Genomic DNA, 20,638 nt, shown 5'->3' with positions numbered 1-20,638 from the left:
ATATGGCCAACACAGTACATTGTACCGGGCCGATAGACAAGCACACATGCGTTGTCTTTGTACCAATCATGGGACTATTACTGACTTTGACACAAAATAGGCACTAATATAGGTTACCAAACGGTGCCCAAATATACAATTTATTTATTTAAAATATTTATCGAATATATTTTCTCTAATCTCAATTCCCCAAAACTCTCAAAAGACCCAAGCGTCACATTGTAAGTTGTCACTGCATATTAGCTAAATGTAAGTTATAATAATGGTAATTTTCAAATAATAGTTAATTAATTAAACAATCTAGATAACATCACACTGCCTTCGTGTGGACATCGTTCCTTGTCTCCACCATATTTTCAGAAATTATGACGTACGATATTTGTGGATAAGATTTTTTTTGTAAGAAAGTCGTTTAAAAAAGGATTTCCTGGCTTAATTCCTACGTGTTGTTGCATCGTCGGAATAACTAACCGACTGGGCTATGTGTATCTGGAGAGAGTTCAATGTGCGTAAAGGTGACAGCTTTCTGTTATTTAACGGTTCAAGAATTCATTCATTTACTAGCTTTCTAAATATTATTTACTCCATCAATTTGTTTTTTTCATTTTCTTGAATGTAATTGTGTGATTGTTTTGGGGTGGGCACTACCAATTTTCTTGGTATTACAACATTTCAGTTGTCGGATTAGAGATTACGAGGGAACAGAGACAAGTAGGTTTAAAATTATGTTTTCCATGATTTTCTTGATTTTTAAGTTGGTATTTGGGACGCTAGTTTTCTGGTTGAAAAAAATTTGTGATGGCTTGGCCTTTATTGTCGTGGCTGGCGGTAAATATTAATTGGATTTGCACATGAAAAAAAGAGTCGTGGGAATTCTCAGAAAATTTAAAGAAGGGGGAGAACTTGGTGATCTAGAGGTCCGGGGCAAACTTAGTAAAAATAGAGAGGAATTGTCTACAATGTCAATTCTTAGGAGCCAAGTGTATGATAGCCTTTTCAGTCTCCACGCTTGAAACCTCCTCCGACTCCCCCATTATAGAGATTTTATCAGCCAGTTTTTAATATTCTGAATTATTTTTGTTTTGCAGTGTAAACACTGATGTGCGGGTCGTGGAGATCTTGATTTTACTCACTTCCTGAAGAGGAAGTTACACCGATGCCCTTGTATGCTGAGTATACTGTGAATAAGCCACAAGAAGGAATTCAAATTGCTCACAATATCTTTAAAGAAAAACAACGGGCCGAGGGAACACTTTGATTGTCAAAGAGAAGCGTGTTCAAGAATTTTCAATCAAGGTAATCTTTTATAGCTTAAGTTCACCTGACTGCGTGTAATGGCCAAAAATGTATCATTGCAGGAAATGTCTCATGGTAACATACACAGCTCTTTTAGCCTCTTTTACTGTTCAGAAACGCTTTGAATACATAAATCCAATTATTTCTCAAGTGCAAAAAAGTGGGATGAAACTTGATTATGTTTTCTTTAATGCGGTTGTCAATGCATTTACCGAATCTGGGGACATGGAGGAAGCGATGAAAGCTTTCTTGAAGATGAAGGAGCATGGGATGAAACCCACAACTAGTACTTTTAATACATTGATTAAAGGATATGGGTTAACTGGAAAGCCCGAAGAATCGTCAAGAATTATGGAGCTAATGTCCATGGAAGAGAATGTGAGACCCAATCTGAGGACATATAATGTGCTTGTTGAGGGCATGGTGTAACAAAATGAATGTAAGAGAGGCTTGGAATATGGTGTATAAGATGGTAGCTTCGGGATTACAGCCAGATGCTGTTACAACGCATTGGTGACTGCTTATGCTCAAAATGGGAAAACTGAAGAGGCAGAATCGCTGGTTAAAGAGATGTGGATAAACAATGTACAGCCGAATAAAAGCACGTTTCTGTTGGTTTCCGAAGCATGACGAAGTGTCGGATTAACGAAAGAAGTGAACCGAATTATGGGCACTTTTCGAAAAATTCAGCTAGAGATGATGCCATTGGAGAGCCTGGAGAAAATTTACAAGAAAGTAGCTGTAAATTTTTCTTTTTCAAGATTACAGATGCCTAATGTGGTCGTTAGTGATAAAAAAGGGTCATTTGCTCCAACAAAAACAAAAGCCGTGAATCTTGGTTCGAGATCCGGGGAAGGTGTTCGGTTTTTAGTCGGAAGCAATATCAAGGACAGCTCTACGTATCTGCTCAGTTTTTATCCTTGTGTACAGTCTTATTATTGAATTAAAGAGCAAGGACATACCCACCTGAAGAAGGCTTGACTGCACTTGAAGCGGACACATACAGAGATACACTGACTGTTGTAAATAAAAGAGGATGGGGAGATGTAATTCATTAATCTTTTGGCTTATTTTGTCTTGAAGGATTCGGCGACAGGGCAACTCCTATGTCTTGTTCACCGCCATTTATTTGCGCTAAAAAGTTCTGTATGACCACTTGAAAACGATGCCTATAAATGATCAGATTATAGTTTGATATCCTTTTTTCGAGGGAAAATTTATAGACAAAGGGAAACAGCAGGTAAAACGTACATCAATGACTAATCTTGTTTGAGAATAAAACATTGTCATAACAACTTTCAACAACCGTATATTGTTTTCAAGAAAATTTAATTGCTGGAATGCAAAGTTCACAACAGCTCTACTCGATGGTACAACATCTTGAAAACAGATTATGTGGTATATAAAAACAGAAAAAACAAGTACTCGAGTTCAATTTATTTGTTATTTGTCGTCTGCTGTCGAAGGAACCTTGCTGAGGAGCCATATTAGAACCACACCGATAAGGGCACCAGAAAGATGTGCTATGTGATTTACGTTCTGCGTGGAGTAGACGCCTTGAAAATGTCCTCCTAAGCTTGCTGAAGCTTGAGCTGCTTCCATCACCTGATACATCGAATACTTTTAAGTATCGCTAAAGAGTCCCAATCAAAAATTTAATCGAGTGGAGAGGTACCGGGGAAGCGAAAGTTTCATTTTAGAAGAATTATCATAAGATTTGAACTTTTTACATCCCAGGGAAATGACCCCTTGTGCACACCCACTAGCTCCGCCCTAGCATGCAATTTTCCTCATAATTCTTAATGAGGTGATGTGATCTTGGTTGATTTGTTTGAAGCAATAAGATTCATGTGGATATTTGACCAAGAATAAGTCATTTTTAGGTTTTCAAAGTTAAATGTCAATATGAATGCCTTGTGTTTTACATAACAGTTATGGTGTAAGATACCTTTTCTACGACGAACTGTCCCAAAATGAGCACTTCAAGAATCTTCCTCCAGTCCCAGGACATCTGCAGCACAATTAAGTGGCTAAGTCAATTTTCATAGGGCTTTCACCTGTTTAAAAATATGAGGTAAAACAACACCAAGCACTGTCAAAGTACTCGTATTTGATATTATCGGCATCGTACCTTCACAAGGACACTAACTGCAAAGAGTCCAAATACAGCACCAGATGCTCCAATAGAAACAGCGTTTCTTGGGAGAACTAACCATGACACAAGGTTTGCCCCTGCACCAGTCAAGATGTAGGAAAGCCACAGTGCAAAATTTCCTTCTTCTTCTTCAACTAGTTTTCCTGGATTACAAACAAGAATGCATTTACAAGCCTGCATTATGCTAATCCCATGCAAGCAAACTTTTTGAATAAACAAACCAAGGCTCACCGAAAATATACAAGAAAAAGAGATTGCTGGATAAATGGTTCCTGCAAGCAATATACAGGCTCGGTGAGGCTCAAACTCAATTTCTTGCAACGTTGATGAGGATGCCTCCAAATACAATTAATATGAAAATTTGAGAATTAGAAAAAATACCAACTAAAATGGCAGAACGTTGCAGTAATAAACTGGTACCATGCAGGTTGGTTATGGTAAAGATACAATTCTTTAACCAACGGAACCTGGAAACAAGAAGAGATTTCATCTTAGAAAATACTAAGAAAGAAACACAAAATTTGTTTTAAATCCAGCAATCTTTTATGGCTCCATTCTCGTTGAAGCGCCACTGAGAAAGAAAAAAGGAAAAAAAATTCCAAAACCTTTTATTGTAGATCAAATGGTTTAGAAACCTGGAAAACATGATCTGCAACATATATCCCAAGATTAATCAGTAGAATCCAGAAAATGCCATTGACACGCTTCTCTGGCTTCCTTTTCTCCTCGGATTTCCCAAGTTCGAGCTGCGATATCATGTCTAAGTGAAATATCATCAGATAGCTTAACGTTTATGGAAATCAATGTTCACTTTGTGGCTTACAATATGCTCATTGACTATGAAATCTACCACTCTAAGGTAATATTGTAAACCTCTAGCTGTCTTAGGGGGAATATAGGCTAACAAAAACATATCAATGATTCACTTCCATCCAGTAGCACATACAATAAAAATACGCAAAATGACCAATAATTCAACCTTGTAGACAAAACTTACATTAATTTTTTTTCGAAAGACATTAATCTTTCATTCTCTAAACACATTAATTCTCAGTTGACCAATGTAAACGAAATCCATAGAATGCTATTTTATCGACATTTTCATCAACGGGAAATTCGCGGATCTAATGTAGAAAGTCAAACTTAGAGAATGCAAGTAATATTTGGTAGTGCTTTTGAGAATTCTGGGAAAATGATTTGAGAAAATGTGTTTGGGAATTGTATGTGAAATATGACATATGTTGAGTATGTTGAATTTGCCATGGGATAATTAAAAATATAATCTTGGTGAAACATTCCTTTTTAAATTTTGATATTTATCATCATAATTTTTTTTTTCAAAATGATCTTCAAACATATAGTCAAACAAAGGTTAAAAATTTGTAAATGTTATAAATCAAAATTTTGGTCAAACAAATGCTTGCTTATGTTTCCAGCAAACATTTCCATTTTCTGAAAACACAAACAAAAATCCACACATTGCTTTAAATATTGTGTAAAAAAAAATTTCATCTTTCACATTATCATGTGCAATTATAGTTCTAAGTTTAATTTTTCACCAATTTCATTGATATTCAGTCATTATCTTATATAATGTACTTTAGATTTGAAAATAGTTACATGACATTAAAAAATTTAAATTATTCAACATGTTCTAACATAATATGTCAATAACAATTCTTAAAACATTATGACATAAAATGACATTCAGCTCTGGAAACATGATCTTACATCGATCACATTCGTCAATCATCAATTCATTTTCCAAAATATATTTTCAAGAATATTTGTCGAAAATACTGAAAACCCTAGCAAGATGGCAAAACAGCTAAACAAGCAAGGAAATCCCTTCTGCTGAAATTTGAAAATATCAAGCCCACAATATTAGACGCTGAAAATTTCCCGAAACCCAGATTTCGAGCAGAGGGCAGGGCAGAAAAGGAGAGGGGATGACTCAGTAAGGCCAAAACTTGAAATGTTAGAAAAACAATATAAATAAAATTTCAGCTTTATTTCGATCGAGTGAGGTCGTCCACGTTGGTCTGCCCTAATTCTTGACGAACGCAGACAAAATAAAGTAGCAATCCTAAACTCCAAACAATTCAATTTATCCTTGACCAAAAAATGAGGAATGAGCATCAAACAGAGCCGAATTCAAACCAATTACTTCTGAGACAATCATCACAACTTTCTTAAAGGAAGAAAAAATCTCGCATCACTGCTCCATACAATTCTAAAAAAAGCAATGACAGAAGGATTCCAGAAGCGACCTGAGTTGCCCTTCATTCTGCAGATGGGTAATCGAGACCTGGACTTGACATATAATTTAGGACTCCCGAATATGGAAGAAAAGGGTAGCAAAGCAGCCGCCGCCGTAGGCATGAGTCTGCAGGGTGAAGCGCCATGGAAATTGAGAAGCGGAAGAGACAGCTTCTGCTTTTGCATAAGCTGAAGCTGTATTACCATATTCTCAATTTGGTAATAAAATTTTTGTTTCGGAGCGTCTGTCTATATTTATAGGCTCCGTTTTGTTCGTGTCATTTATTACAAAAAAAAAAATTGTTATATAAATATTTATTTATTCATGTATGTTATTAATTACGGTGATGACATTTATAAATAAATATCCAAATAAATTACTTAGTTCACTGCTCCTTATTGCTCATAACTAAGGTAACCGGCCAATATTTTATTCTATCTACTGATTTTTTTAATGATTCACGAGTAGGGTAGTAACCAAAAGTTTATGCGTGACATTGTTAGGTTTAGTACTTTTCCCGATGCGGTGGTCGAATATTATCTGCTGAAACTTTTCCCGGTCTCTTATGGTAAGTGAATCTTGATCACGACACAAGATATCAGCACTTTCAACTTTTGATGATTGTATTACGATGATACATATATATATGGTGGTGGTAGTAAATTTTTTATAACCAATAAATGTGAAAAATTTATGTTTACATGGAATGTTATGGAAGATTGATTCTCAATATGCCCATGCACTACAAAAAAATACAGTGATATTTGAGACAGATATTTCCATTTCCGAATAATTTTTGAAATCTTTTTAAACAAAGTCGCCATATATATTATCTATTTTTAGTTCTGGTCCTTTAATAATCATCCCTTAAAAAAATTCATTATTTTCTAGTCATACTTAGTTAGTTGGAGCAGGTCATTCAAGCCCATGTACTTATACCCTAATGGACTTCAGCCCAAGTTGAATTTTGTGGCTTAAATTGAAGTACGAGTTATTAAAGTGGAACTTGTATTACCGTAGTCTTTTGAATTTTTGAACATAGTCCAGTCTTCTTTCAAGTTCCAACCCTACAAGAAGAAATTAATGTAAGGATTAAAAGATTAAACACCATTACAATCTTACTTCTTAAGAATTACCAAAATGGACACGTGAAAATTACATTTGGAAAAAAAGAAGATAAAACGTCGTTTTTTTCACTAAGATCCCCGCTCATATGCTATTTATGCCAGCTTGTTCATTTTTCTCTTCTATTATCGATTTCAACATTAATTTTTTTGATCTTCCAACCACAAGTTCCAAAAAATGTAAGAACACTAATTTTCACGCCTTCTGTCTTATGCTCTCCCATTTGTTATATATTTCCCATCTCTCTCTCACACAGACGTTCTTGTCAACATATAACACTTTTTGAGAAAATTTCTCCTTTCAAAGTTTTCTTTGCTCACTCTCCATTACCAAGATACAAAATTTTCTTCGAATGTAGATACCCTTTTGTAACTAGTCCGCGAAAGTATCAAACAGTGAGATATTTATAATATGATATCTTAGGTAAAATTAGGAAGCTTGGATATTCTTGAATCTTGATGCATGGCGTTGAATCAACCAAAATGGAAGGCTTTTGGACCTTTTTGTACAGTTGTGTGGAGCTTTATGTTAGCCTCGATCTTTGTTTCTGCTGACAGAATCTTTGTTTCAAAATCAGATTTCTTGAGGTCGTTTGCGAGTTTCTTATGGCAAGCAGACAAGTCAGGTTACCAGCACGTTTGGCCGGTGAGTACCCAAGATCAAGATTCCGTTTATTGTTAAAATAATGTAGATGTATATGTTTCTTACCTGAGCTGGGCTAAATTTAGTGTCGATGCTTTGTTTGTGTTCATGTTTACAGTGTAGATTAATTTGTTTATTAAGGATCTTTGTATTGATCATTTTGGTGGAGGCAGGTAGTTTATCACGGCTGAAATACCAGTCACTTTTATAATTTTCACTATTTTGCTGTGCTTACCATAGTAAAAATTATGATGGATCTTATGCATGTTAAGGTCATGCATGGTGTCTATTTTACATAAGAAGCAATTGTGCAGAGAAACCTCCCTCTTAAAATACTAGTATTTTGTGTTTAAGCTCGATTTTTGGATTTACATACAATCAGTTTGTACTTGATTTTGCAAAACTGCCTATCATAAGTAATATTGCTAATTCATTGATATTGATCACGTCTCTTAGTAGATGTCATATATAGCATGGGAGGCGAAATCATCCTTCATGTTTTATCATATTTTTTCATGAATATATATCGAAGTAGAGTTGTAATTTATGTGTGAATTAATGAGTTGAGAGTATCCTTTGATGTAGTCGAATCTGTTTTCCTTTATTGTTTCGATAAAGCCAGTTAATCTGGTGTCTGATCCACAGGATATGGCATTCAACTGGAGAATCATTGTTGGTACAATAGTTGGATTCCTTGGAGCAGCCTTTGGGAGTGTTGGTGGTGTTGGGGGCGGAGGAATATTTGTTCCTATGCTTACTCTGATTATTGGATTTGATTCAAAATCATCAACTGCAATATCCAAATGTGAGATGGAAACATTTTCGATTGATCCAATCTTCAAATATTGTCTCGTCTTAGTTTTGTTCCAAGGATGATTTTGTCATTCTAAAGGCTATTTCTTACTCGAAAGGTATGATCATGGGCGCTGCAATCTCCACCGTGTACTACAATCTTAAGCTCAGGCATCCGACCATTGAAATGCCAATCATCGACTATGACTTGGCTGTTCTCATCCAACCGATGCTCATGATGGGAATTAGTATCGGAGTTACTTTCAATGTGATATTTGCTGATTGGATGGTCACTGTTCTTCTAATCATTCTCTTTATAGGTGATAATTAAAGTTGGTGTATTAAGATTTATGTTTGTTACCTGGCGCTTTTGTTGAATTTTCTCATGTTATATGCTCATTTCAGGTACTTCAACGAAGGCCTTTCTTAAAGGTATTGAAACGTGGAAAAAAGAAACCATCTTTAAAAAGGTAGGTAGCTATAAAGAGTTAAGAAAAAAAGCAGTAGTAATTGTTTTTTAGTTGTGATTTTTGGAACCACTTTGCCTCAGTTGAAAACAGATCATGCTTTTTTACACTGAATGCCATTTTGCTTCTTCTTGTAGGAGAACGCAAAACGATTTGAAACAGGTGGTTCGTGGACAGATAATTTACCTTCTTTGCCGCTAGACGTCGAAGATTCTTTCTCCTCTATTGTTCCTGTGTACCCTCTTATATTATTAAATCAACCATGCTCTTTCATGTCAGGAAAAGATAAAGATGAAGCAGAATATAATCTTCTTCCAGGTGGCCCGAGCGACTATTCAGAAAAGGTGGCTAAAGACTTGTCAGAAGCTAAGGTGAGAATTGTATCCAGAGGAATTTTTAGTAACCTAAAAACTAATTTACCATTTGACATATTTAGTAATCTCAGGTCAAAATTATTGAGAATGTGCGTTGGAAGGAGTTCGGGCTACTTGTTTTCGTTTGGATATCATATCTCGCATTACAGATCACCAAGGTTTTGATTATTTTTCTTAAATAGAAAGCTAGTTTTCTTATGTTCTATAAAATTCGCCATATTTTGAACTTATTTGAAAGTGTAAAGTGACATGTCGCCATATTTTGAACTTATTTGAAAGTGTAAAGTGACATGCCTTGAATTGTCACAGAACTACACGTTCACTTGTTCAGCAGCATACTGGGTGGTGAACTTGATGCAGGTACATATATATGCATTTTTCTGTTTCAGAAGTCGAAGGAAGAAATATGGCACAGTCGTGTTGGTATACTTTCTCTGAATTTTTTTGATGAAACTATAATTTTTCAGTAAAAACGATATTTTCTTTTTTCTGTTTTGTGCAGATTCCGGTGTCATTTGGCGTATCAGGTTATCAAGCGATTTGCCTATACAAAGGATGGCGAAAAATTGAATCCAAGGGAGACGAAGGGGCCAATCTTCAAGTGCTTCAACTGATTGCTTTTGGCTTCTTTGGCGTCATGGCTGGTATTGTAGGGGGGCTACTCGGTCTAGGAGGCGGATTTATCATGGGTCCACTATTTTTGGAGTTAGGAATCCCTCCTCAGGCCAGTTTCAACTCTTTCTAGTGTATTTTGATCAACCTATCTGGACTCTTAAAACATCTGATCAGAGTAAAGTTTCATAATTGAGACACCAAGATCTTGAATGATATATAGGCGTATGAGTATCTTTTCGGCCTTGTTTCATTTTATTTTCTTGGAGGGATCTTGATGAATACACGTCCTTTAGGTTTCGAGTGCCACTGCCACATTTACCATGATGTTCTCCTCATCAATGTCCGCAATCGAATATTATCTGTTGAAACGCTTCCCTGTTCCGTACGGTAAGTGTATCTTGATTGCAGCAAATTAAGATACGGCACGTTGTATTGTTTGCCTGGGAAAATTATCAAATATCATACAAATATATTTATGTGTATTATTATGTATGTTTGAATTCTGATTATATGGTGGCAGCTCTGTACTTTGTTGCTGTTGCGGCTGTTGCGGCTTTAGCCGGGCAACATGCTGTGAGAAGGCTGGTCATTGTACTGGGAAAGGCATCCATTATCATCTTCATTCTTGCTTTCACAATCTTTGTGAGTGCGGTTTCTCTAGGTGAGTACTTATCCTAACTTCTCCCGTGTATATCACCGTAGGTTATAGTATGCAATCAAAAACCTTTGACAACAGTCCCTTTTGGATCCTCTGAAATCTGAATGCATTCATCATAATCACATTAACAGCATGATTCAGTGGTGCACACTGTTCTCGGTCCGTGGCGGATTCGGAAACTTAACTAGTCCACATATTTCTTCGACACCTTATCAACTCATGGACATTTTTTTGACTCTCCAATTCCATGTTGGATATAAACAGGTGGAGTTGGCATTTCAAACATGATTCGAAAGATTGAACGGCACGAATACATGGGATTTGAGAATCTCTGCAAATAGGAAGGGTAATGTTGATATATATTCTTACACAAACATGCAAGAAATTGTCGCAAATCTTGTTTCAGTACTTTTTAACATTCAGGTGGGAAGAACCTTTGTGCGTGTGTACAAGTGGCCCGTTTATTCTAGTTCATTGTACGTTGGAAATTCATCAAAACACTATCAACATCTATACTAAATATATATTATAAAAATTCGGTGCTTCTATTCCAACAATTGTTCTCTCTGTTTTTTACGCCATGAAAATATTCTCTTTGCTGGTTTTAAACATTTGGCTTTTTTTTTTATATATATAAAAATTAGCATGTAGCACGCGCATGCACACCTATTTTATATGGCATAAATTAATCAGTTAAATATTCTAATAAAAAATTAAAATAATAGCAAAATTTTGATCTTAAATTTGCATGTATAGTATTTTTCTAAAAAAAAATTTGCATCAAACATAAATAAGTAAATCAGACATTCGAAATTGATCATTTGTTTATTTCAGATTAGTACTGAAGCAGTATTATATGCAGTATTTATCTTAATCGCTGGGAAGAAATGTCCTAGTTTCTCATAATTAATAATAAATTTTTTTCTTTTAGTTTCTATAGATATTATAAATAAATAAATATATATAATGAAAATTATTATGTAATTGGTTGCTATAGAGTTTTATTTAGAATTTGCTGTATTTGCATGTTGTCTTAGTCATTAATATTTCTTTTCATTTTTCATTATATTATATTTTAGAGTTTTTTACTTTTCCCACCATTTCTTGCTATAGATTTTTATTTAGAATTTGTTGTATTTGCATGTTGTCTTATTCATTAATATTCCTTTCATTTTTCATTTTATTATATTTTAGAGATTTTTTTATTTTTCCCACCATTTCTTATTACTTTGTAGTTGTCATATATAACTCGAGTTTCTTAATTTATTTTGTAATGGAAAATCGTGTGATTTAGGTTAATATAGTGGAGAAATTAAGTTATTATTAATTTCTAAACATGTAGACTAGTACTTATAGTTGTTCTACCAAAATTTATAGTTAGTGTTAATCGTACAATTCAAATATTTTAAATTGTACGACAGCATCACGTTTTGATATCTCTACCAACAACATGAATGATTATTGCACTCAACAGTATCCATAACTAATGGGGTATTTATGCACGAGATTTAGTGTTGTAATTCAATAAATACTTGGTTTTTTTGGATACATGTGGTTAATTTAGTAACCATATGGTTTAGATAAAAGCTTAATAAACTACTACAGTTCAAAATGCATGAATGAGATTATATATATTACGTTAGAGAAACTAACATGAGATAAATCAATAAGATTAAATAATTAAAAGTCTCATTGTTTTAGCTAATAATCATTACCGTTGAATCGAGATGCATAATTATATGTCATGAAAACATATTTTTATTGAAAAGGAATTAGAATATTTAATTATTCTGTCTAAAAAGACAAAAAAAGAAGAAGAATAATGAATTGATTGAATAGACAAGTCGATTGAATATATCCTTGACGTTGTATAGATCAATCTTCTGTACGAGAATTCCACATAGTGAAACTACCACATCAATTTGGAATAATAAAAAAAAATTATGACCATAGAATGATATACTATAAGTAAATGAATTATTTAATATATGATTCTTTTGAATGAAGTTGTGTTTATATCTCTTGTTTGAATTGACATATTGGCATATATAGACATCATTTATATATATATATATATATATATATATATATATGACATACACGTTGAACTATGATCTTTTTGAATACCTTGATATCATCGTATTCTAAATTGATTCATGGGCTTTGAACATGATAATATATTTGGGATTATGTGGCTCGTAAAAACATTGTCATTCGAGCCTCTATGATTGAGGCCGGTGTGCCTCCTCGAGCTTTGATGATTTGATAACGATTGGATTGAGTGGATGAACAACTGACATGATACATTTACAACTGCATGCATGCGTTTCATATCATATATCATTTTATAGATATATGTTATGTTGTAGTTTACGACATCCATGCGTTGCATATACATTTACGACATACATGCATTGCATATCATATATTCATATAATGAGAGAGTTATAAAAAGAATATATTTTAATTTCAAAACTGAGATTTATAGTCAGATTTAAATTTTTATATGGAGATTTGTAATCTAAGACATCCCATACACTCCAAGAAAATAAATTATCTCCATCAATTTTAAAATATTTATTTCTATTTTACTGGGAAATTTTTTTTAATAAAACCCCAATAAATGATATTTTGAAAAATCGAAATAAAATCTCTGATTAATTTTTACATAATCAATAGGTGTATATCATAATTATTCTCGAGAAAGTCACATTTAATGCCAACCAGTCAATTAGATTCCCAATAAACGGACCCTTTTCAGGGTTGACATTCAATTTCAGCATCATTATTCCATTGCATTGCATTGCATTGCATTCAACGCTCAATCGATAGTTACAAAATTTAGTCCATCTTAATTTTAAGTAACCCTTAGAATTGAATCCATTAATTTGGTGATTTGATTCGGTTATCTGTAATCTGTATATGTCATTCAAAGTTTAAAAAATATCAATTACTCGATTGTATTTACATATTTAACATAGTGTAATATTAATGCTGGTATATAATGATGATGCGATAAAACATGAATTATTAAATCAACTGTCGTGTTTGTATCCGTATGATATCTTGAACCTAATTTATATAATGTGCATCCCATGTTCTTATATGAAATTTATTGGATTAAAATGATATGACTATAAAATATATATAATTAAAAATAGTGGCATGATCGCCAAAGTCAAAAGAGGTTAGAAGATGCTTCAGACCTCATTAAGCGGCTGTTATCGAAAAGTGGCCCATTATCAAAAATGTAAGGGTCACTTTATGTTATGTTCTTTCTTCACCTTTACTTTCATCCGTACAATAAATACCAACAATATATAAATATATATATATATATATATATAGTATTATAATAAATATATGATTTCATTATTTATATAATATTAAGCCATCAAAATACTAATATAAAATTTTCCATCAATATAGGAGTGGTGTTTCTCAAAAAAAAAAAAAAGAAAAAGAAAAAAAATAGACAAACATTTCAAATTGCTTCAGTACAGTCTTTCATCCCTCTTTGGGTTAAAAGTCTGAAAAATTAGTTGTCCTTTTATCTCGCTAAATTTCAAATGTCGCCACTAAATTTTATTTATTATTATGTATTTTAGTAAATATATTAAATTTTTACATTATTCAAATAAAAAATATGTACCTTTTTTTAAATTATTATTAGTTTTTTATATTTTTAATCATTTTTCATTTACTTAAGTTCCGAATCTCGGAAAATAAATTTTATTTTTTATATATATTTTGGTAGAATTTTCTTGGCTTTACTTTTTTTAAGTATTTCTTATATACTATTATTATGATTAAATAATTTTATGTAAATAAATATTTATATGAATATTATATTTTTCATTTGAATAATATGAAAATTATAATAATTCTTTATTTTGTTAAATATAATATTTAAAATTTGGACACCAAATTTCAAATATTTTTTCTATATTTTTGCATATTAATTTTTTTTTGTAATTTGTATTATTTAAATAAAAGAATTATAACATTATTGCTATTATTAATAATTTATGTATGTAACTACTTATTTTTATTATTACCATTGTTTTTTTATTTGAATCATATAAAAAATGAAAATATCCAATATTATGTTAAATACAAGTTTGAAATGTCGATTACTGAGTTTTAAAATTTAATAATTCATTATTTTTGTAGATACAACTAAATAAAGAATGACATTGAAGTAAGTTGGATTCAAACGGTGTTGGATAAACTTTATATAAATGCAGCAAACACTCCCCAGAGTCTCGCCACCTTTCACAACGATGGATCCGCAATTCCAAAACCCATCTCAAGACCCCGCCGGAACCGATCGAAGGAGTCCCATTCTCAGACCACTGCATGTCGTGCAAAAGGTGAAGCAAAATTTGATTTTCAAGTCCAAATGGGCCGAACTGAATGGCGCGATGGGGGACTTGGGTACCTACATTCCTATAGTTTTGGCCTTAACTCTAGCCAAGAATCTCGATCTTGGAACGACCTTAATATTCACCGGTGTGTACAACTTTGTCACCGGTGCAATCTACGGTGTCCCCATGCCTGTCCAGCCCATGAAATCAATAGCCGCAGTAGCCATTTCGAACCCCAGTTTCGGGATTCCGGAGGTCATGGCCGCCGGAATTTGCACGGGGGGGATACTTTTCCTGTTGGGCGTGACAGGTCTGATGAAGCTTGTGTATAAGCTGATTCCCTTACCCGTCGTCAGGGGAATTCAGCTTGCACAAGGCCTATCATTTGCAATGACTGCTGTTAAGTACATTAGAACTGTGCAGAATTTCGCAAAGTCGAAAACTGCAGGAGATAGGCACTGGTTGGGGCTGGATGGCTTGCTTTTGTCTATCATTTGTGCTTGTTTCATCATAATTGTCAATGGTGCTGGTGACGAAAATCATGATTGTGAAATGAATGATTCGAGCAGAAGTGGTTCTTGGAGGAGAAAATTGAGAAAAAACATAGCTTCACTTCCTTCTGCATTCATCATCTTCTTGTTGGGCGTGATCCTGGCTATTATAAGAGGGCCTAAAGCTGTTAAAGGCTTCAAATTTGGGCCATCTTCCATAGAAGTTGTTAAGATATCCAAGCATTCTTGGAAGGAAGGATTCATAAAAGGAACAATCCCTCAACTCCCTTTATCAGTCCTTAACTCAGTCATTGCTGTTTGCAAGTTGTCCACCGATCTTTTCCCAGATAAGGATGTTTCTGCAACATCGGTGTCGATGACCGTCGGGTTGATGAACTTGGTCGGATGCTGGTTTGGTGGCTTGCCGTGCTGTCATGGGGCCGGAGGGCTAGCCGGGCAGTACAAGTTTGGTGGGAGGAGTGGGGGATGTGTGGCATTACTTGGCGTGGCTAAGTTGGTTTTGGGATTGGTTTTAGGCAGTTCTTTGGTCAAGATTCTGGATCAATTCCCTGTTGGTGTTTTAGGGGTCCTCCTGTTGTTTGCCGGTATCGAGCTAGCCATTTGTTCCAGGGATATGAACACGAAGGAGGAGTCGCTTGTGATGCTCATCTGCACGGCGGTTTCGCTCGTGGGATCGAGTGCTGCACTTGGATTCCTTTGTGGGATGGTTGTGCATTTCCTTCTCAGGTTGAGAAAATTGGAAAAGGGCCAGTCTTGGCCTACATTTTGGTATCATGGAAATCCATAGGAAACTGTATTTGCATAATACGTCACAACTTGATGGTGTTTCTTTTTTCCTTGTAATTTGTTGCGACGATGTTGTGTTTGAGTGCATAACTTCGTTGTTATGCCACATTTGTATTTTTCTTTCTTTTTAAAAAAAAAAAAACTATTTGTATTTTGCTTTTGATGATTGTTTTGTTCCAAAAAATAAAGTGATTGGTGCCGTTGTATTTGTTTTACAATTTTCTTGGTAAGACATGAGCCCTCTATGAATTTAGCTGGAAATTTTGCGGAAAATTTTGAGAGTTCATATGGGAAACGACTAAAGATTGTTGGAGAAGAATTATATTGCTAAAATAACTAATAATATCATGTCCCTACGGTCATGAGATAATTGTGCCAAATACCCGTGAAATTCTCGTTGAAGTAATGAGTGAGTCTTGTGCGAGACCGTCTCACGGGTCATAATCCGTGAGACGGGTCAACCCTACCCATATTCACAATAAAAAGTAATACTCTTAGCATAAAAAGTAATACTTTTTCATGGGTGACCCAAATAAGAGATCCGTCTCACAAATACGACCCGTGAGACCGTCTCACACAAGTTTTTGCCTGAAGTAATACTCAATATGTAACGGAATTGAGCATCTCAATCCCTCTATCAATACTCAAAATCGTGTTAATATTGTTGTGAAAATTATTGTTGAGCTAATACTCCCCTCTTTAACAGATTTGAACATTTTAGTTTTCTGTTTTTTTAGCATGCAGACCTAACTCTATAAGAAAATTACGTTAAATATCAATCAACATTTTTTCGTGTTTTTATTATTAATTGGAGCAATTAAATCAAAACAATTGTGGAAAACTTTGATTTGTAGTATAAAGATGAGTATTTTTGGGAATTATTTGACTAATATGTTGAACTATTATCCTCATTTGTAACGATATTAGCTCAACAAAAATTTGAAGTTGTTCAACATCTTAGCTTATCTTAACCAGCAAAACAATAAAAAAAAAGGCCACTACCCGGCCAGTTCTGAATAGTTTGCAGTGTTTTGTGATTTATATACACAACTTAAATAACAATAAGTTTTCAGTTGATGATTTATCAAAAGAACATTTAAGATTTGGTTAGTAACTTCAACTTTTATTCACCTGAAGAAAACAACGCCCACATATGCCACTACTAGGGGTGCAAACGAACTGAATCGAGTCGAATAATAGTAAAAAAGTCAGGCTCGAATTCGGCTCGAAATAGGTATATTCGAGTTCGAGCTCGATTCGAAGTTCGATAATTTCAAATATTTGGGCTCGAGCTCGGCTCGAAATGAAGTTCGAGTTCGAGTTCGGCTCGAAATATTCGAATATATTCGTGAACTATTCGAATTATTGCTCGGATATTAAGGTTTGAAAGCTCGAAATGCTCGAAATATTCGAAATGTATATATATATATATATATATATATATATATATATATATAATTATATATATATATAATTATATTATATTAATAAAATATTAAGGCTCGCGAACTATTCGCGAGCTATCGAACAAAATAATTTGGACTCGAGTTCGGCTCGAAAAAAAGTTCGAACGTGTTCGAGTTCGGCTCAAATTCGATAAGTTCGAATACGAATCGAATATTTATCGAGCCGGCTCGAAAAACTCGCGATAATGTTCGGTTCGTTTGCAGCCCTAGCCACTACAGAGCTTTTACGTCAGCAGTCGTGGTTTGCTCATGACTTATGGTTTACATAGGTCATTAGAAAAAGAAGATTGACGAAAAGTTTTCGATCTTCCTAAGTCTCGAATCTTTCATATCACGATGTTGCAAGATTCGTGCCAAGAGATTATGAGGATTAATATAGCATGAATTTTCTTATACATGAAAATAATATGTTTTTATTTTTATCATTGAAGCCAAATGACAACCAAGGTTCTGATGTCACAAGTGGCTTTGTTTTTACTATCTCACGGATCCCTTTCCCAAAGCTGAAATAGCAATAAATTGGCAGTTCGGGGAGAGAATTTAAATATTCAAGAAAAGTTGAAGCTGCGTTATATATAAAATTTGAATCTGCTGCTCACAATTTTCATTTAAAATTCCAGCCATTTTGCATGGCAAGAAATGTTTTAACTACAGTATTCAGCAGCTCGGGCCAGCCTATTCAATCAGTGAAAAGTTAAAAAATAAGCCTCGGGTCGGAGTAATCGTTAGAGCCACCAGAAATCCCTTGTTTACGTGATGGTGTATGAGGTGCAGCTTGCCGGGATTCTTCTCTGTTCGCTTGATAGATTGGGTGGAACCAATGCAAAGTAATCGTTAGAGCCACCAGAAATCCCTTGTTTACTGCAGTGACGCATATTTTATACATAAAGTGTAGATAACACAAAATGGAGTGCAGATATCAACTCCCGAAAAAAAAATACAGCATGTAGTTTGTAAGTTAAAGTTTTAACCGACTTCTAGAGAAGCCCGAGTTTACTATTACCTAGTAATACATGGCATGTTATTTGGTTGCTGTCTTAAATAAGCCCCTGAAAATGTGGAATTACATGAATGAAAAAAGAATTAACATTTATATGGGATGATAATGAATGTTAGAAGTGATGAGAAAAAAATGACGTTTTACCTTGAGGCAAATTTATTGGATAAGATGCAGCTCGTGAAGAAAATGATATTGTGTATGGTGAGGGATGCGGCTGTAAAAATGTACCAGATGGCATGTTTGGTAGTACTCCTTCAAAATCTGGTTGTGTTCTTCGTCCGCATAAAGTTTCTTGATAGTGACCGATAGTTGAGTTTTCACTGGTTTGGGCAAATTATCCGAGGAAGGATTTGGCAAAAATGGCTGAAGATTTGTGCTTCTTGAATATGCTGTGGGATGTTCTCCAGTGTAAGGATCCTCAAGCCCTTTAAAACTGAAACTGTGATCCCTATTCTTGTCATCAGATAATCTTGCTAGACTCATGGTATGAACTGGAGAGTGGGACTCGTATACTACGATTTCCTTCCTTAATTCCGATTGCAAATCCGAGACAAAATAACCACTCACTATAGGCTCAGGAACCTCAACACTCTTGTTGGACAATTGATCAAATAGTGGTGGGATTCTTCTAAGTTGCGGAGAGAATCCGCATTCCCTGCCCAGACAAATCTTTTCACAATTTCCAACAAAAATTCAGAGATGGTTTCAGAAGAAACAAAAATTTTAGTTGCATTTCTTGATCCATCATCACAGAACCGCAAAATTAGTTATTCCACAGCGCCCAATGAAGTTTCGGAGTAAAAATTACACTGTGGATCCCATGTTTTGAAATAAATTTGCCATGTTCGCTGTAAAATGATAGATCAGTTAGTTACAGGACCAAAATCAGGAAGCTAAATTTACATCCCAGGAGAAAAACAGAACCTCATTTCCTCCAGCTTGAAGAGCACCGACTTCTTCTGCACTGAACTTTGCCATTGACACTGATTTTACTTGATGCGTAATTCCCGATTGTGATTAATCATTTCAGTCATTTATTCCTTGCTCAAAAAGCCTGACCTAGAAAAAAAATGATTCATTTTTTATTATTTCTCTATAAATATAAGTTCTTGGAGTCGTCCCCTCCGTCAAAATTACTGGTTTCTTACTCCTTTCCATATTCCTATACATTACTGAAAAATACAACTGGCTGTACTCCACTATAATTCGTGCATACAAATTGTCATATGGTATTTTCCAGTTTAACCTTTTTCTGTACATTCACTACCTCTACAAACAACAAAAATGCCCACAACAAAAAAGGAATTACTTTGAGAATAAGACAGAAACCTAGTTAAAATTTGTATAAATTCCATTGCGCTAAATTAAAACCATAAATCAAAACCGAAATTTATAGGTTTTCTTGAAATACCATCAAGCATAATTGCATCAGTTAAACAAATGATGGATTATAGACTGAAAGGTGGAAAATTCACCAGAAAATTCTTCTTCAAATTCGCATGATTATTGGAAGTTTTTCCCCTTTCTGCGGGAGCTTTGATGGCTTTTCCTCGGATGGGAAGAAGCAGGGGTGAGGAGGGAGTTTGCGGTTATTCAGTTATTTCTCTTTCCAAATGGAATTTGGTGAGATTTAGAATTAATTCTCATTTTATTGTTTTAAAATGGAAATGGTATTTGTTGAATTTGATGTGATTACTAAATAAAATCTAAAATCTTAATAAAAATAAAAAGATAAAAAAAATTTATATTATTCTAGATATATTAACAAAATAATTTTTTTTTGAAAATTAATTAAAATATCATTTTCTCAAAAATAAAAAAAGAAAAAATACCAATACATTTAATTCACACATTTTTTTTCGTATGATTGAAAAAATTATTTTGAAATCATTTTAAAATATTCATATATTTAAAAATTATGTATTTTTTTCTTCTTTTTTTATGATCCTCAGTTATTTTTTAATACTGAAAACCTAATTTATCATAATTTGACGAATTTATCTCAATTTTTTTATTAACCTTTTTTTCATTATCAAAAAAATTATTTAATAAAAAATTTATATTTCTTATATTTATAAAACATTTTTATATGTCATGTATAAATAATACGTGACTATTAATTA

The 20,638-nt window shown here is 33.9% G+C and overlaps 3 protein-coding genes and 2 long non-coding RNA genes across 9 annotated transcripts; 3 read left to right on the top strand and 2 right to left on the bottom strand.

Moving 5' to 3' along the window:
• The first annotated feature begins 338 nt into the window (after nucleotides 1–338).
• LOC140822284 (uncharacterized) lies at nucleotides 339–1,625 on the top strand. Of its 3 annotated transcripts, none has more exons than XR_012115933.1 (3): nucleotides 339–715; nucleotides 1,089–1,296; nucleotides 1,359–1,625. It is a non-coding gene; the product is annotated as an uncharacterized lncRNA (long non-coding RNA). The 3 variants fall into 3 exon arrangements; XR_012115932.1 differs by having other exon boundaries at nucleotides 340–711; XR_012115934.1 differs by having other exon boundaries at nucleotides 341–515.
• A 912-nt stretch (nucleotides 1,626–2,537) lies between these two features.
• LOC140822283 (rhomboid-like protein 11, chloroplastic) lies at nucleotides 2,538–5,957 on the bottom strand. Its single transcript, XM_073183013.1, has 7 exons — nucleotides 5,722–5,957; nucleotides 4,087–4,211; nucleotides 3,833–3,918; nucleotides 3,683–3,723; nucleotides 3,428–3,594; nucleotides 3,245–3,307; nucleotides 2,538–2,901 (listed from the first exon to the last, which is right to left on the bottom strand). The coding sequence occupies exons 1-7, from the start codon at nucleotides 5,915–5,917 to the stop codon at nucleotides 2,740–2,742; spliced, it is 840 nt and encodes a 279-aa protein (XP_073039114.1). The 5' UTR covers nucleotides 5,918–5,957; the 3' UTR covers nucleotides 2,538–2,739.
• A 1,050-nt stretch (nucleotides 5,958–7,007) lies between these two features.
• On the top strand, nucleotides 7,008–10,927 carry LOC140822290 (sulfite exporter TauE/SafE family protein 3-like). 2 transcript variants are annotated; one of them, XM_073183020.1, is made up of 12 exons: nucleotides 7,008–7,481; nucleotides 8,124–8,283; nucleotides 8,390–8,590; nucleotides 8,676–8,740; nucleotides 8,875–8,902; nucleotides 9,017–9,108; nucleotides 9,183–9,269; nucleotides 9,421–9,471; nucleotides 9,614–9,835; nucleotides 10,020–10,113; nucleotides 10,247–10,387; nucleotides 10,649–10,926. In XM_073183020.1, the coding sequence occupies exons 1-12, from the start codon at nucleotides 7,299–7,301 to the stop codon at nucleotides 10,723–10,725; spliced, it is 1,401 nt and encodes a 466-aa protein (XP_073039121.1). In that variant the 5' UTR covers nucleotides 7,008–7,298; the 3' UTR covers nucleotides 10,726–10,926. The 2 variants fall into 2 exon arrangements, with proteins under 2 accessions (XP_073039121.1, XP_073039120.1); XM_073183019.1 differs by having other exon boundaries at nucleotides 8,875–9,108; nucleotides 10,649–10,927.
• A 3,669-nt stretch (nucleotides 10,928–14,596) lies between these two features.
• LOC140822296 (molybdate transporter 1-like) lies at nucleotides 14,597–16,265 on the top strand. The gene has a single exon (XM_073183031.1). The coding sequence runs from the start codon at nucleotides 14,626–14,628 to the stop codon at nucleotides 16,048–16,050; it is 1,425 nt and encodes a 474-aa protein (XP_073039132.1). The 5' UTR covers nucleotides 14,597–14,625; the 3' UTR covers nucleotides 16,051–16,265.
• A 1,629-nt stretch (nucleotides 16,266–17,894) lies between these two features.
• On the bottom strand, nucleotides 17,895–20,128 carry LOC140822287 (uncharacterized). Of its 2 annotated transcripts, XR_012115936.1 has the most exons (5): nucleotides 19,991–20,128; nucleotides 19,440–19,574; nucleotides 18,660–19,363; nucleotides 18,519–18,564; nucleotides 17,896–18,376 (listed from the first exon to the last, which is right to left on the bottom strand). It is a non-coding gene; the product is annotated as an uncharacterized lncRNA (long non-coding RNA). The 2 variants fall into 2 exon arrangements; XR_012115935.1 differs by lacking the exon at nucleotides 19,991–20,128 and having other exon boundaries at nucleotides 17,895–18,376; nucleotides 19,440–19,729.
• Nucleotides 20,129–20,638: the final 510 nt, after the last annotated feature.

This window comes from Primulina eburnea, unplaced genomic scaffold (genome assembly GCF_022965805.1).
Source record: "Primulina eburnea isolate SZY01 unplaced genomic scaffold, ASM2296580v1 ctg739_ERROPOS5529518, whole genome shotgun sequence".
Taxonomy (NCBI): Eukaryota; Viridiplantae; Streptophyta; class Magnoliopsida; order Lamiales; family Gesneriaceae; genus Primulina; species Primulina eburnea.
This window is presented reverse-complemented; position numbering and strand designations above follow the sequence as displayed.